Source organism: Cavia porcellus, unplaced genomic scaffold (assembly GCF_034190915.1).
Source record: "Cavia porcellus strain 051 isolate PalLab524CR breed Dunkin Hartley unplaced genomic scaffold, mCavPor4.1 scaffold_24, whole genome shotgun sequence".
NCBI lineage: Eukaryota > Metazoa > Chordata > Mammalia > Rodentia > Caviidae > Cavia > Cavia porcellus.
This window is the reverse complement of record NW_026947507.1, coordinates 46,840,051-46,853,536: the sequence shown is the minus strand read 5'-3', so window position 1 is coordinate 46,853,536 and position 13,486 is coordinate 46,840,051. Positions and strand designations below refer to the sequence as shown.

Sequence of the window (13,486 nt, the reverse complement as noted above, 5' to 3'; positions counted from 1 at the left end):
CTTATGTCATTTAATAACTCTGATACTGACCTTTAAATGGGAAGGAATTGACCCTTCAATATTTAATTAACAGATCTTTTGTTCTCTTATTCCACATGTAATTACCAGGAGTCTATTGAGAAGTGTGGGGATACAACCGAGAACCAGAGCCCATGACTGCCTGAGAGGGACTTCCTCAACAGCAATAAAGCCAGGAACTCATCAAATACTGGCACCCTGTGAAGTTAAAACTGATGCACATGCAATGAAGGGGAGCAGGCACCCCGTGTCACACGAGATTGACACAGTGCATTCATCAGACTTTCTCAAGGCAAAGATTCTGTTCCTGTCCTGTGATGTAACCTTGAGATGGAGAGGTCTTCCAAGAATGATCGAAACTCCCCTACTCTTTCCTCCATCCATCCCTGCACTGGCAGCAGAGGCAGACTTGGCTGCCCTCTGTCTTCTGGGTGCTGTCTCTCGAGGTCCCCACTGTGCCACAGTGACATGAAGTTAGCAGTGAGATCAGAGCAGTGGTCAGCCTGGGTGAAAGAGGACAGGTAGATTGGAAGAGCATCTGTGTGCCCCCCTGGCCACTGGAAGTGACAGGAAGGAACACAAAAGCCATCTGCTTTGACCAGGCTCCAGAGCCAGCACTGGCTGTGTCAGGAGGGGTGGAGGCAATGTCACCTTGACCTTCACACCCAAGGTGAAAGTGTGAGGTGTTCAGGGTGGCACCATGGTAGAGGCTCTGAGTTTGCTGGAAGGTTCTAGAAGATGAGCTAGTGAGCACGGTGGTCCTCTGCTCAGGACTGAAAGCATCTGAGCCCACTTTCCCTTTAACCAGGAGCTTGAGCTGGACAGGCTAAGGGCCATATGCCATTTCCACCTTGTGCTGTGCTCCTCTCTCCATAAAATACAAGCAATGCAAAACTGCATCAGCAATCAAAATCAGAACAATTAAAATTTTAAAACCCCAAATAGCCACAAAGAGAATTACAGATAATTAACAAGCAGTGTTTCTAGGATCTCATTAAGGTTTCCACCTAAATTTTAAGAGTAGGAGGAGGTAAAGAAAAAATTAGGTTGCTGGAAAACATCTTAGCACGGATATGAGGAATTTTAAAAGCCTGGCCATTATCACTCCCAGGGCTCACTCTCTGTGGAGCTGCTGACACATAACTGCCCCACACTGGGCACCCGAGAGACGCCTGTCTGCAGAACCCCCTTCTCAGCACACGGCTGTGCATTATCATGAGAGTGATTAACTTCATTTTAAAGCTGTCTGAAAGTTGTAACAACATAAACAGCTCTGTAAAAAGAATTTGCTAGGTCAATATACTATTTAATATTTCGAAATGAATTTCTAAATATACAGGCAAATTTACTTATAAAGTTATACAACAAATTCATAAGCCAGAGCCTTGCAAAGCAAATGTTGATGGTAAACCATATTTTTGAACTGAGATTTCTGAATCATTATGGTACTAGAAGAATAAAATGCAAATTTCTCATTTCTTTAATGTCTATTTTTCATTTACATGCATTTATCTTAATAAGTATGATATCTTTATAGCATAGTTCTTATTCAGGTAAATTTTGAATACACTGATTTTACATAGTAGAGTTGTTCAGTGTAACACATACAGATTTTAGCATTTTAACACAAACTAATTCAATGTATCCTTATAAAAATACATGACTCCTGATTTACAATACTTCAATATTAATTGTGTGAACTCGCCAACTTCTAATAAAGATACCTGAAGCCACTCCTGGTACCTATGTTTCTTTTGCTAGTTTTAGGGGGTCTTCAGGGTGAACCCATGACACCTTCCTGCGCCCGGCAGCCTCTGTGGGCAGCCGAGGTGACCGGCTCCTGGGCTACATCAGGGTGGGGGTGCAAGTCAGCCTGCCCAGATGCACTGGCCTTGGTGATCTTTGTGCCACGACTATCTATCCTGCTAGGAAACAAAGGCACTTTTCCATTCAGTTTTCTTTTCATTTTTAAATGAAATTTACTATGAGAGGATAGTAAATGCACATTGAGTGCATCTGAGAATACTCTCTACATATTCCAATCCCTCTCGATATTTATGTTATGCTGTAATTTGACAGGAAGTTCATTTTAGTATTTTTGAAACTCTGTCCTGGACACTATGGATAGGAAGGAAAGACACAGTGACAAACGTCACTGCTTGGTGGGGTTTGGTCAGAGAAGGCCTGGCCCTGCCACGAGTGCAGCAGCAGCCTTGGGTCGCATGGGCTGGTGCTGCCCAGATGCTGGCTGAGGTCTGGGCCACGCCAGAAAGAACTTTCCAGGCCAGGGCTGGGCTGTGTGTTCTGGTGAGGGCAGCCCAGGTGCACAGTCAGGAGCCAATGGGAACCGTAGCAACTGCCCAGGCCAGGAGGGAGTCAAAGGAAGTGCTCAACGGGCGCTGCCACCAAGGGTCCCCCAGGCCTGGGTGCCCTCACCCCACCCCACGAACCTTCCCTCGGGTGATTTCCACACTGCCAGCCCCTGCGTGTGCCCAGGATGCACATTCAGAGAGGAACGGCGTGAGCCTGACTGCGGCCAGGGCCAAGCCTAGGCTGGCAATGGTGTGGGAGCCGCACCTGGCAGAGTACAGACTCCAGGAACCAGGGGAGACACGCGTGTGCACTGTCGGCGAAGGGTGCTGGATTCTGAGCCTGAGCGGTTATCTCAAAGGCAGTAAAGGTAAACGAGACAGTTAATTCTCTCTTGGTTCCTATCAAGCCGAGGTATATACCATTTATATGTGAATTAAAGGAATTCAGGTTAAAGTCCCAAGCAAGAAAAGGATTCAGTGCACATAATTTTCAAAGTAAGTTACACATGTAAGTATGGGTTTTTATTTGTATTTTTATTTTTTTGGAAGGTTTCGGGGTTGAGTCTCAGATGTGCTGAGTGTCCTGAACTCTAAATATGAGTTTTCAAGTGGAAAGGGCTATGAGAGACAATTTTAATGGTTTAAATGGAAAAAGTATACACATATCTATCTGCTACACTTATTTTTATAAAATTATTTTATATGCAAGTTTATATGTAGCTTAAAAAGTATTAGAACTAGTGGAGGAATTTAAAAAAATATTTAATTTTTTTGTCCCCTGAAGTTCTTATAATGATCTGTAACAGAGTAAAAATGGGATTTTTAAAAGTCTTCTATGTGCTTTTGCATCTTCAGTAGGAATTCAGCCATGCTGTGACTTTGCTTTTCCCATGGGATGTGAGTGCTGAGCATTTTAGTAATTTCATTATTTCCCACTCCCATCTGCAGGCACAGTATGTACACTGCAGTGTGTGGGCTCCCCTTGGGTTTTCTGTCCCCATGCATTCCTCCTGAACTTGGTCCTGCGTCGGTTTATCTAATTGGTCTGTCAGAGTTCCTAAGTCATCATAAAACTCAGGAACCAGGCAAGTGTGGCTCAGAGGGGCCTCTGGGACCCACTGTCCCTCTCTGCCTGGTCCCCAGCTCGCTCCCTGCTGAGCTCAGGGCTCAGCTCTCCGGAATGTCTGGCCCTGCCTCTCTGTCCATTCTCTGACCCACACCTGCAGAGCCCGCTGTCTCTAGGTAGCAAAATCCCAAGTGTCTTTCCAGGTCACAACCAGCACAGACTGTCTCTGAAACACAGCCTCAGTGTGTGACGGTCATAGACATTAACCCAGAACAATTCTGAGAATCAAATCCACGCATGGCATTTTCTCCGCTGCTCTCACCCTGACCAAGCCCCGCTGAGCTCACTGCTCGCCCTCCCATCCCCCACGCGTGATTAGCTGCTCCTGCGGCCGGGCTGCTCTATAATCATGCGTGTTTATTGTTTTCCTATTCTTATAATCTACTTGAGAGCAAGAGCTGGTGTTTTGAACCTTCTGGCATTTGATATATTCCGGAAACACTAAATGGGATGAGGATAACAACAGAGGTGGCCTACAAATATTTGCTGAATCAACTGGAGAATTACGTGGTCATTTACTGCGCAATGCCCCATGGGACCCAGTGGGAATCCACTGGGAGGAGGAACCTACCATCACACCGTGGGAAGGGGTGGTTCCAGTTTCTGTTGGTCCCGTGCTGACAGGTGAGGACGGGGTGCCCTATGAGGATGTACCCCGGGTAGCACTCAAATGAGATGGACTGGCCCACGCTGTAGTCAGAGTTGACCATGTACCCATTCTGGAAGGGGGGCGGGTCCGGGCAATTCTGTAACTCATAGGCTGAAATGACAAAGGACAGCTTTGCAGTCATCTGGGAGAGTGTGGAATTACAGGGAGGAATGTGATCGCACACAGCTTCTGAGAAGTGGAACATCTCATCCAGGTCATCAGGCGTCATCCTGAATATGGAAAGTAATTATTATTATTATTATTATTACTATTATCACATGCATTCTATGAGCACTTACTGCGTGCTTTAAAAATTATAGCATGTAACAAAAATAAATTTGGCAATGTTTGTCTTTGAAAGAAAGGAAAGAAAGCATATGCTGTAATTTAATTAAAATAATATAAACACAGCAGATCTTGTGGTGTATGACAGTGATCCCAGCACTCTGGGAGGCTGAGGCAGGAAGGCTGAGCATTCAAACTTGGTCTGGGCAACTGAGTGACTCACCAAGGCCCTGGCACAGAACAAAGAACAAGAAGGGCTGGGGGTGCAGCTCAGTTTGAAGCTGCCAGGCCCAGCTAGCTGTCCCTAAAGCCTCACAGCGGTGGCTGGGTCTCTGGTAGGTGTGCAGCTGGGACCAAGGGTGTGGCCCCGCCTGAGGGTGGCAGCCTGGATAAGACTTGCTTGCTGCTTGCTGTCTTTTTCCCGCCCTGCTGTGGGCGGGTTCTGCTCTGTGAGTTCCCTCTGCCATGCAATTCCGCCTGGGAGACTGCTGGATTTGGACAGAAACCTCTGTGAACCAGGCCAAAGTAACCCTCCTGCTTTTACTGTGGGCCCTGGGTACTTAGGCTCAGCAATGAGAAAAGTAGCTAACACGTGCACCCACCCACATACACACACACACCTGCACACACACCCGCACATACCCACACACCTGCACACCCCCCCCACACACACACACAAGTAAGACAGTGAATCATAAGGCCTATCAGGAATGCTCTGTGGGCGTGGACAATGCTTTCACCCTTCACCTTGGAGAACAAACACCCTACCCCTGTAGTCCACGTGCTTCTCACCCGGAAAAAGGCCCTTCGCTGTTTTGCTTTAACTTACTATCTTAATACAAATGAAATAGGGAAATCCATCCACATTTAGTGTTTCTAAGGCTAAACATAGACCTGTGAAATCTGGAAGCTACCAGTGACTGTTAGGCCAGCCCCTGTGTTACAGTTTGTGAAGCTTTGTTGTGAAAATGCTTCTGTTCCTTAGCATAAACTCCAGGAAACAGGATGGAACACAGGCTGTCTGCAATCCTGCAATCCGTGGGGGTTTAAATCTTATCCATAATTTAGTGGCAAACCTGTCTGCAACGCTGACTCCTGGCTTTATCTTCCTAGAGCCCAGTGAGCCCCATGCTGGCCCCCTGGCCCAGAGGTTGCCCCTCTGTCTCCCTAAGACTCCATTACTCAGACTGTAACAGGGACCCACCCTGCACACAGGACAGGTGTCCCTGCTCTGTCTCCCTATCATGAACCCTGCTGGGAACCAGGGTGGCCCCCAGCACAGCTGCCCTGCCTGACCAGGTCCCAGAAGGGATGCTGGGAAAGGCCATAAGTGGGGAAGAGCCCGGGCAGGGGGCTCCTGCCTGCAGCAGCAGGAAGTGGGACTCGGGGCTGCACGTGAACACTCAGTCAATGCCGGACCTTGGCTTTCTTGCTCTGACAGGAAGGACAGGACTGGTCATGCGCAGGCACTGGTGGGGAGGGTGACACAGGGACAGCAGTGCCCAAAGGGTCAGACTGGGGTTGGGTGGAGGAGACCCCACAAGTGGTCACCAGCAGCCTGCGCTCCTGGGAATGAGCAGGGGACCCCCAAGGGACCAGGGCGCCTTGCACAGGGTCGGAGTATTTCCTATTGTTACAGGCAGCTGAGTTAGATAGAAACATTACAGGCAGTAGAATAAATGACATAGTTTAAAAATAAGGCACCCAATGTAGACATCACTGTGAGAAAAAGAATTATCTGCATGGTTTAGTCACCTTCTTATGAGTTATTCACTATAAACCTAGCATATAAATCACAAGTACAATCTCAGAGTACTTTATAAGTGACTTACAAGTCAGAATCAACTGTCATTCTGTCAATTCATAATATTTATAATGTGACAAATACTGGAAAAATAATTATCACCCGTGTTTAATGTGATGACCTTCAGGACACTGGAATACTTGAGGTTTATGTTCTCTTTGTGCTTCACTGATTTTCCTATTCTTTGGCTAAACAAACTAACTTTAACTTAGTGGAGTTTTAATGTGGAATCTGAGGGTCGAGTGCCAGCCCTTAGCCAGCCAAATGCTAGTCCCAAGAATGACTTGGAGATGCAGACACCCAAGGTCACACAGGTGGGCATTGGGCAAAGCTTCTGGGGCAGGGCTCACCCCTGCAGGGGGCCAGCATGGGGAGGGGTTCACCCACCTGAGAACTTGGGTCAGAGGCTTCTAGTCCTGGTATCACAGGAGGAAAAGGGACAGAGACCCATGAGTGTCTCAGAGATTATATGACATCCGATTATAAATGCCAACAAGTTCTAACACAGCAAATCACAGAAATTTGTGACCCCTATTGTAAAAATATCTTACAGAGACTTCTCATGGCATCTGTTTGTAAACCATTGTTTCTTTTTAGAGTTAAATAATGAATGTCTTTTGTAACTTCGTAGACATTGCTGTCTATAAAACGCTGAGAAAAAAACCACACACACACATTTTTTCTCCTTACTCACCAGTGTTAGACTACAGAAGACAGACAGACAGACAGGAAATCAGTCTTAGAGTGGGAAGGTGTATCTGGGTTTGCTCCATGTCAACAGGAGAGAAAATTGAGTTTCGGAGCACAGCACTGAAGATATTCAATGTGGGAAAGATCCCCGAGGTGACTACTGTTCATTGAGGTGAACACTGTCCACAGTCCTCAGCAGTTAGGTTAAGGCTCAGTACTAGTGCGGTGCTAATTTAATGTGAGAGGCACCAGGTAGTAGCCAAGGTTAAGATGATGAAAGCAAGCAAAACAGGAAGGTCTGTGGAAACAGACCAGGAAGAACAGAGGCTGGGAACCTGGGAGAGGAGTGTGGAGCCCTCAGTGAAGGCTACTGCTCAGCTCTCCCCCTCTGAGGTCCTGTGGTTCTAGCTACATTCCCTCTAGGCAGTGTGGCTTCTCCTCTAGAAAACATTCCATGTATCTGACACTGACATCAAATCCAAGACCCTTTCCAAGTCTGTCATTAGATTAGAGACGATTGCTAACCCAGAGTAACTCAACCAACCCAACCTCTAAGGAGGGGTGAAGAGGGAGCCTGCCACGGGTGGGGCCTCACATCCTTGTCCAGCCCCCGAGGCTCATCTTGGAGTGGAGCCCGGGTTCTTTCTGGGAAACAAGTGTGCGCACAGAAAAACCAAACACTGCCAGCACAGCGAAGGGCTTCCAGGGGACAGAGGTGCTGTCTCTCGAGGTGGTGAGCGACCTCAGTCCCCAGGATGCAGGCACACATGTCCAGGAGCGCAGCCAGGGGTGGCGGGAGAATGAAGGGAAGGTAGGTCTGCTGGAGGGACATGTGAGGTAGGGTGCTGCTGGGAACAGTCACCAGGATTCGTCTCCACCACACTGTCCCACAGTCTACCCAGGCCACCACTTCCAGCCTGAGCTTGTGATATCTTCCAAGTGGCCCCAGTCACCCCGATGGCAACACAATGGAAATGAGATGCTTAAGGGCCATTTCATCCTGACCTTGTCCAGTGGAGCGTGTTTTCAGAGGAGCCTGGACAGTGCGGCTCCTGTGCATTACTTCGTCACCCTTCCAAAGCAGGCAGATTTTTAGATCAGTACTTTTAAAAGCTTCTCTCAAATGCAAAGCACTGGCTGGGTGTGGTCTTGCACACTGTCCTGGGAGGCTGAGGCAGGGGGGCTGCAAGTCTGAGCCCAGCCTCAGCAATTTAGTGACTTATGGAGACTTCGTCTCAGAATAAAAGGTGAAAATGGGCCTAGGAGCAGCTCAGGTGAAGGCCCTGGGTGCAGTGTCCATTACCTTCACAAAGAGGGAAAAGGAAATGAGATGACAAACTAATCAGTTATGTAAAACTGTGCTGATGGGTTAAAGTTTTAAGACATAGGATTGTTTCCTCATAAATAATGCGTGACAGAGGTTTGAGTATCAGGTTAAAGCATTGTAAATGCTCTTTTTATGGAGCCTTTATTTTTTATTCAAATGCCACAGGAAAGGGACACATGATAAAGACTTTGGAGTTTTTAGGATTTATGAGGCCCAAACCCAGTGCACACACTAAACAGACACCACCACAGGAACTTTTCTGGAAAACTAGCATGGGAAGGGAGCCAGCAATAGGTTAACAAACCTAAGAAGAGTGGGGCTGGGTGGTGCAATAGTTGATACACTGTTTCAACTTGAGAGGTTTGAAGTTTAAGCAACTCAGCAGGGTTCTCACTTTGTAACCATCCTCTGCCTCTGCCAGGGGAGGGCAGGGGGATGGTGTGAGTGCAGTACCTGCCCTTGGTGGGGGTGGGGGTGGGGGCTGGCGGGTGGGTGGCCTGCTTACACTATAAGGGAAGAGAAGAGGCTTCTTCTCTTCATCTTTTGCTTTTGCTGCTTGGGGGTGTTGCCCTGTACCATGCCACCCTGCCTTGGAGCCAGCAGATTATGGACTGAAATCTCCACAGACTGTGAGCTAAATAAACTTTCGTCCTTCAACTTTGGCTTTTCAGTATTTTGTCTCAGCCATGAGACAAAAGTAACCAAGACAGTTGAGATTTTGTTGGAAGTGAATAAAAAAGTCAACCAGAGGAGTGAAGAAGAGGAGGAAGCCACAGACAGGGCCAGCTGGGTGCTTGCAGAGAGGTCTTAGCTGGGCTAGGAATTTAGCTTGAATGAGAACCATGCTGCCGTCATGCTGGTACTGTAACCAGCTGGCATGGCTCCCTGCTTTAGCAGAAATGGAAATTAAAACTAGAGGACTTACTAGTAGGAAAAGAAAAGCTTCCATTGGGAAGTTAGAAGAAAGGCAGGGCCGGGGCTCAGTTCTAAGGGTCCGTGGGGTCCTGCATCCCGTAGGCAGTTCTCTCAGCCATGGCATCACAGCTGTGGAGGCTCCAGGCCTAGGGGTGGCTCTGCTGGTCTGTGTCCATCACAGGACTGCACTGCCCTGAAATCCAGCAGCGGCAGCACAGCTTTGAGACAGTTACTGCAGGCCCACGGTATAGCTGCCCAGCCCCATCAGCCTCTTACTGATGTGCACCGTCTCGAAGGGGATGAGATCCCATCACTTCAGGGCTAATCAGTCCTGTATGCCAGGACCTTGCTGGACACTCGCTAGTGCTGCCCACACCCACATCAGAGCTGAGAGGGAATTTGACCTAGGATTCCCAGTAACAGAGAATCTGGAGTGCGAGGCCAGCTTTGTTCTGATTTTGGTTACTTTTTGGGCGGGTGTAGGCCCAAGCGTGAGTCAGGGTTCACAACAGAATCAGTATCAGAGTCCTGACTCCTCGCGGAACCTGTCTTTTGCTTCATCTCAGTCTTGTTTCTCAGCTGTTTGCTTTCTGGGGCTGGCCTGTGTCTTTGACTCTGTAAACCCCACACATGAATGCTGAAAGGCCACAGGGAACTTTGGTGGGAAAGTGACCTCAGGAGGAGGAGCCCGAGAAGCGAGCTGCAGCCTGAGCCTCCTCCGCACTCCCTGACTGCAGGCTCATGGAATAAGTGAGTCTTCAGCGCAGCCCGTGCAGCTTGTCAGAACCCAAGGATGCACCAGATCCCCTTCGCTTCGCTGCTCTCCTGGGTCTGTCTTTCTCCTTTGTCTGCAGTTCTAATCACTGAAGCTTTAGTGGCTAGGTTGGGGCAGAATAAGAGCCTGGAATTTGTGCAGGGCCTAGGTTCAGTTCCCAGACTGTACTGAATCAACCCAAAGAAGGGGAGGTCAGCTGCTTCTGGTTGCTATTGCTGATGGGTTTTAGGGTGCATGATCTGAGCTCTAGGCCTGCTCTGTTCCCTGCTCCCAGCCCTGAAGTCCTACCAAGCAGGCACCAATAGGGCATCTTACACCCGCTTCATCCAGGAACCTCAGAGGAGATTCTTTCCCGCAGATGGGGCCAGATTCCAAACAGTGCCCTCTTTCTAGGGCCATGTCTCACTTCGTGGCCAATCCTGTTTGCAGACATCTGCCCCTGGGATTCATGGAGATAGCAGAAGAGATGGAAAGGAAGGAAGCCAAGCACCTGTCTGGGCCCCACAAAGCTTCTGTCTGAGTAGCTGCACCTGATGTCTCTCAAAGCTTTCTGCAAAGACAGCCAGGTCTCGAGGCTGGTCCTGGTCCCTGCTGAGAAATGAAAACCCTGCCATCCTCACCACCTTCTTTGGCTTTAAGGCATGACCCCTGAAGAAGCACCAGATCCCCTGCCTAGGCAGCCTGCATTGAGCTGGGTTGTTTGGCAGACTTAGCTGTCAGAATCTGTAGCACACAGACTTGACTCAGTGAGGAAGAAAGAGCCCAGCCTGGGTACTTAGTTCAGGTGCTCAGAGCTGAGCACAGAGCATGGGAGGTGGGTACACTGTCACTTCTTTTCAGAAGAGGAGGATGTGTAGCAGGAGCTCAGGCACCAGATCCCTGACTGCTCTGAGAGGCAAGGGATGTGTGTGTCCTTCTGGAGGGCTCATGCCACAGTAGCCTGGTGACTCCCAGGACAAAGCTTACCCAGGGAGGCTGAGGTTTGCCATGGGGACTGGCTCCCCAGTACCCTACAAGCAGACTGCACTTGGCTTCACATTCCCATCCTCAGACTGCCACCCAGGTCTCCCCAGTCACAGGCTGCCACCCTGCCAGCCTAAGTCACAAAGTGCATTTGCAATCAATTCCCAAAGCGAGCATGGTGGGAAGGATCTGGTGAGTGGTACCAGTGACCTCCACACATGGGAACCCAGCAAGAACCCTACTTCTTCCCAAGGAGCTGATGGGGCAACAGGTCCTGTGGGCCGAGGCCAGCAGGGTGGAGGGCACTGCAGCCAGGGTGACTGAGGCTGCAAAGGCCACATGGTTGGGAGGACCTGGGGACCCTAGGACTTCCTGAGCACAGAGGATGATGGGGAGGGAGGTGTCGCAGGGAACACATTGAGAACTGTGGAGATCCCTCAGGGAGTGGGTGTTGAGAGCAAAGAGCAGAGCGCTGCACTGCTCAGCAGCTTGAATGTACATGCATGTGTGCATGCATGTGTGCATGCATGTGTGCACGTGTCTGTGACAAAGAGAGGAGTGCTCTTACCAGAGATCAGCACCTCCATCATAGAAGCTGCTTCCTGCCTGTAGCTCCCTGTTTACACGTGTGTGCCATGTGAACACATGTGTACAGGTGTGTGTGTGTGCATGCTCACATGTGCTGTCTAGCGGGGAGCAGTGTGCCTCCTGAGGAGGAGGAGGGGGACACATGCAGTGGCAGTGATGGCCTGGTGTGCAGATCTTCTGTAGGTGCTCAGAGACCCCTTGGCACAGGGTCTGGCCTCTGCTCCCTGTCTGCTTTCCTGTGCCTGTCTTCCTGCTCACAGGCACACCCTTAGGACGTCTACCCCAGTGCTTTACACTTGCATGACAGTTTCAGTAACAATGCCTAAGAGTCCAGCATAAAATCCCTGCCTCTGCCAGAAGTAAACATGGAAAGTGCTTCTGAAGATGGTCTATAAAACCAGGACACAACTGAGTTATGTTACAAAAAGAAAAAGCCCTAGGTCTGACATTTTTAACTTCATCTATTTAGTGATTTTCCAGAAGAAGGCAGCTAAATGATTTCATAGGAAATTAATGAGCTGAACTTCTTTACCTATCAGAAGTGCTCTCATCACAGTTGATTCCAAATTTGCTTAGGGATCTCACACTTGGCTGGATGAAAACAAGGAGATGCTCATGCCTTTCTTCTGGTCTTAGCCTAACCCGAGCAGTGCACGCAGTTGTCCTCAGTGCCAGGACATGGCACACCCACAGGAGATGCAGGCAGCCCCTGACCCCTGTAATGGACACCCTCGACCAGTGCCACAAGTGACAGATGCCAAGGTCCTGTGGCTGACAGGTGGACAGTACCTGCCACGGAAGAGTGGGTAGGGGCAGGGCCATGGGAGGTACAGATGCCCAGCCCTTCTGTTCCTGTTCTGAATGCAGTGCCCAAAGACAGAGGTGCTCCGCCACTGATCGGAGCCCTGTGCCCTCCAAACCCACCCAGCTATGCAGTTTTAACCAACTCAGGAGAGTCACACTGACTCAGTTTGCTTGTGAGAGGCCTGGCCCCTTACCTTGGTAGGTGAGTTTGAACCCTTGCCGGTTCTGTGAGTGGTCACTGTAGAAGCGGATGAGCGTCTCATGTGTTGTACTGAGCAGGGACAAGGGCAGGTCGGGGCCGCTGAACTGCCCGATCATTGGGCTGGTGGGGTAGGGCCCGTTCTGAACCTCCAGGTAGTCATGGTTTGCTTCGGTGGAGAAATTCAGAAACTGGATGTGGGTACCTAGGGAGGGCATACAAGCAAACATGCTGCAAGTGCTTACACAACTTTGTAAACCCAGCGCTCACCGGTGATCGTAGCTTTCAGTGTGTATTAGAGAGCAGCTCAGGGAAGAGGGAAGGCCTTTCAGATGACCTGGGCCTTGGTTCACTTTTATCCCTGCCCTATTGGTCGCTATGAGCCTTGTCTGTAAGTTAAGGTCTGCAAGTCAGTGTACTTGTGAGATGTGAGTACTGCCAGCCCTGCATTACAGACACACACAGGCTCGCAGGTTATCATGGTGACCAGCACACACATTTACAGCAGCAGGCCATGTGGTTCTGTGAACAGTGACCACACCTTTGAGATCAAGGCTGGACGTGAAGATTTTACACCATCCACACGTTAATTACGACTTCATCAAGGGAGAAGCCAGTCCTGAAAAAGTAATCCACAGACCTTAAAAGTGACCTTTAAGCAGCCTGGATAGTAATAAAATAGTACAAGACATTTGTAAGTTTAGCAAATGGCTATTATCAACCCTAAAATGCTAGCAGAGCTAATTAAAAACTCATCTGATGTACCCCACTCCAGCACTCCAAATTCATCCCCATAGACTGGCTCAGTACCCTGAGCCCAATGGCTGTCTCAGCAACCAGTCCCTTTGCAGTCCCACTGAGCCGGCAACCAAACAAGCCACTGCAGCCCATGACAGAAGAAAGTCAGTCCCAGGGAACTTCAGAGACATCGCTGTGTGCTGCAGCCTTTGGAACTGTAAGTAGGGTATCTCCAGATTTCAACCCGTTCAGAAAGTCTACACTGATCCAAATGCATTCGCCTTTGAATAAAT

General features: G+C 49.1%; 1 protein-coding gene across 2 annotated transcripts in view; it reads right to left on the bottom strand.

Annotated features, from left to right (window-relative positions):
* Csmd1 (CUB and Sushi multiple domains 1) overlaps positions 1 to 13,486 on the bottom strand; it is a 1,477,900-nt gene that overhangs the window by 104,250 nt on the left and 1,360,164 nt on the right. For both annotated transcript variants that reach the window (XM_063234987.1, XM_063234988.1), the window contains exons 41-42: positions 12,451 to 12,660; positions 4,028 to 4,216 (exon numbers count right to left, since the gene is read on the bottom strand). In XM_063234987.1, coding sequence (XP_063091057.1) covers positions 4,028 to 4,216; positions 12,451 to 12,660 — 399 coding nt within the window. The remainder of the gene's footprint in view (positions 1 to 4,027; positions 4,217 to 12,450; positions 12,661 to 13,486) is intronic.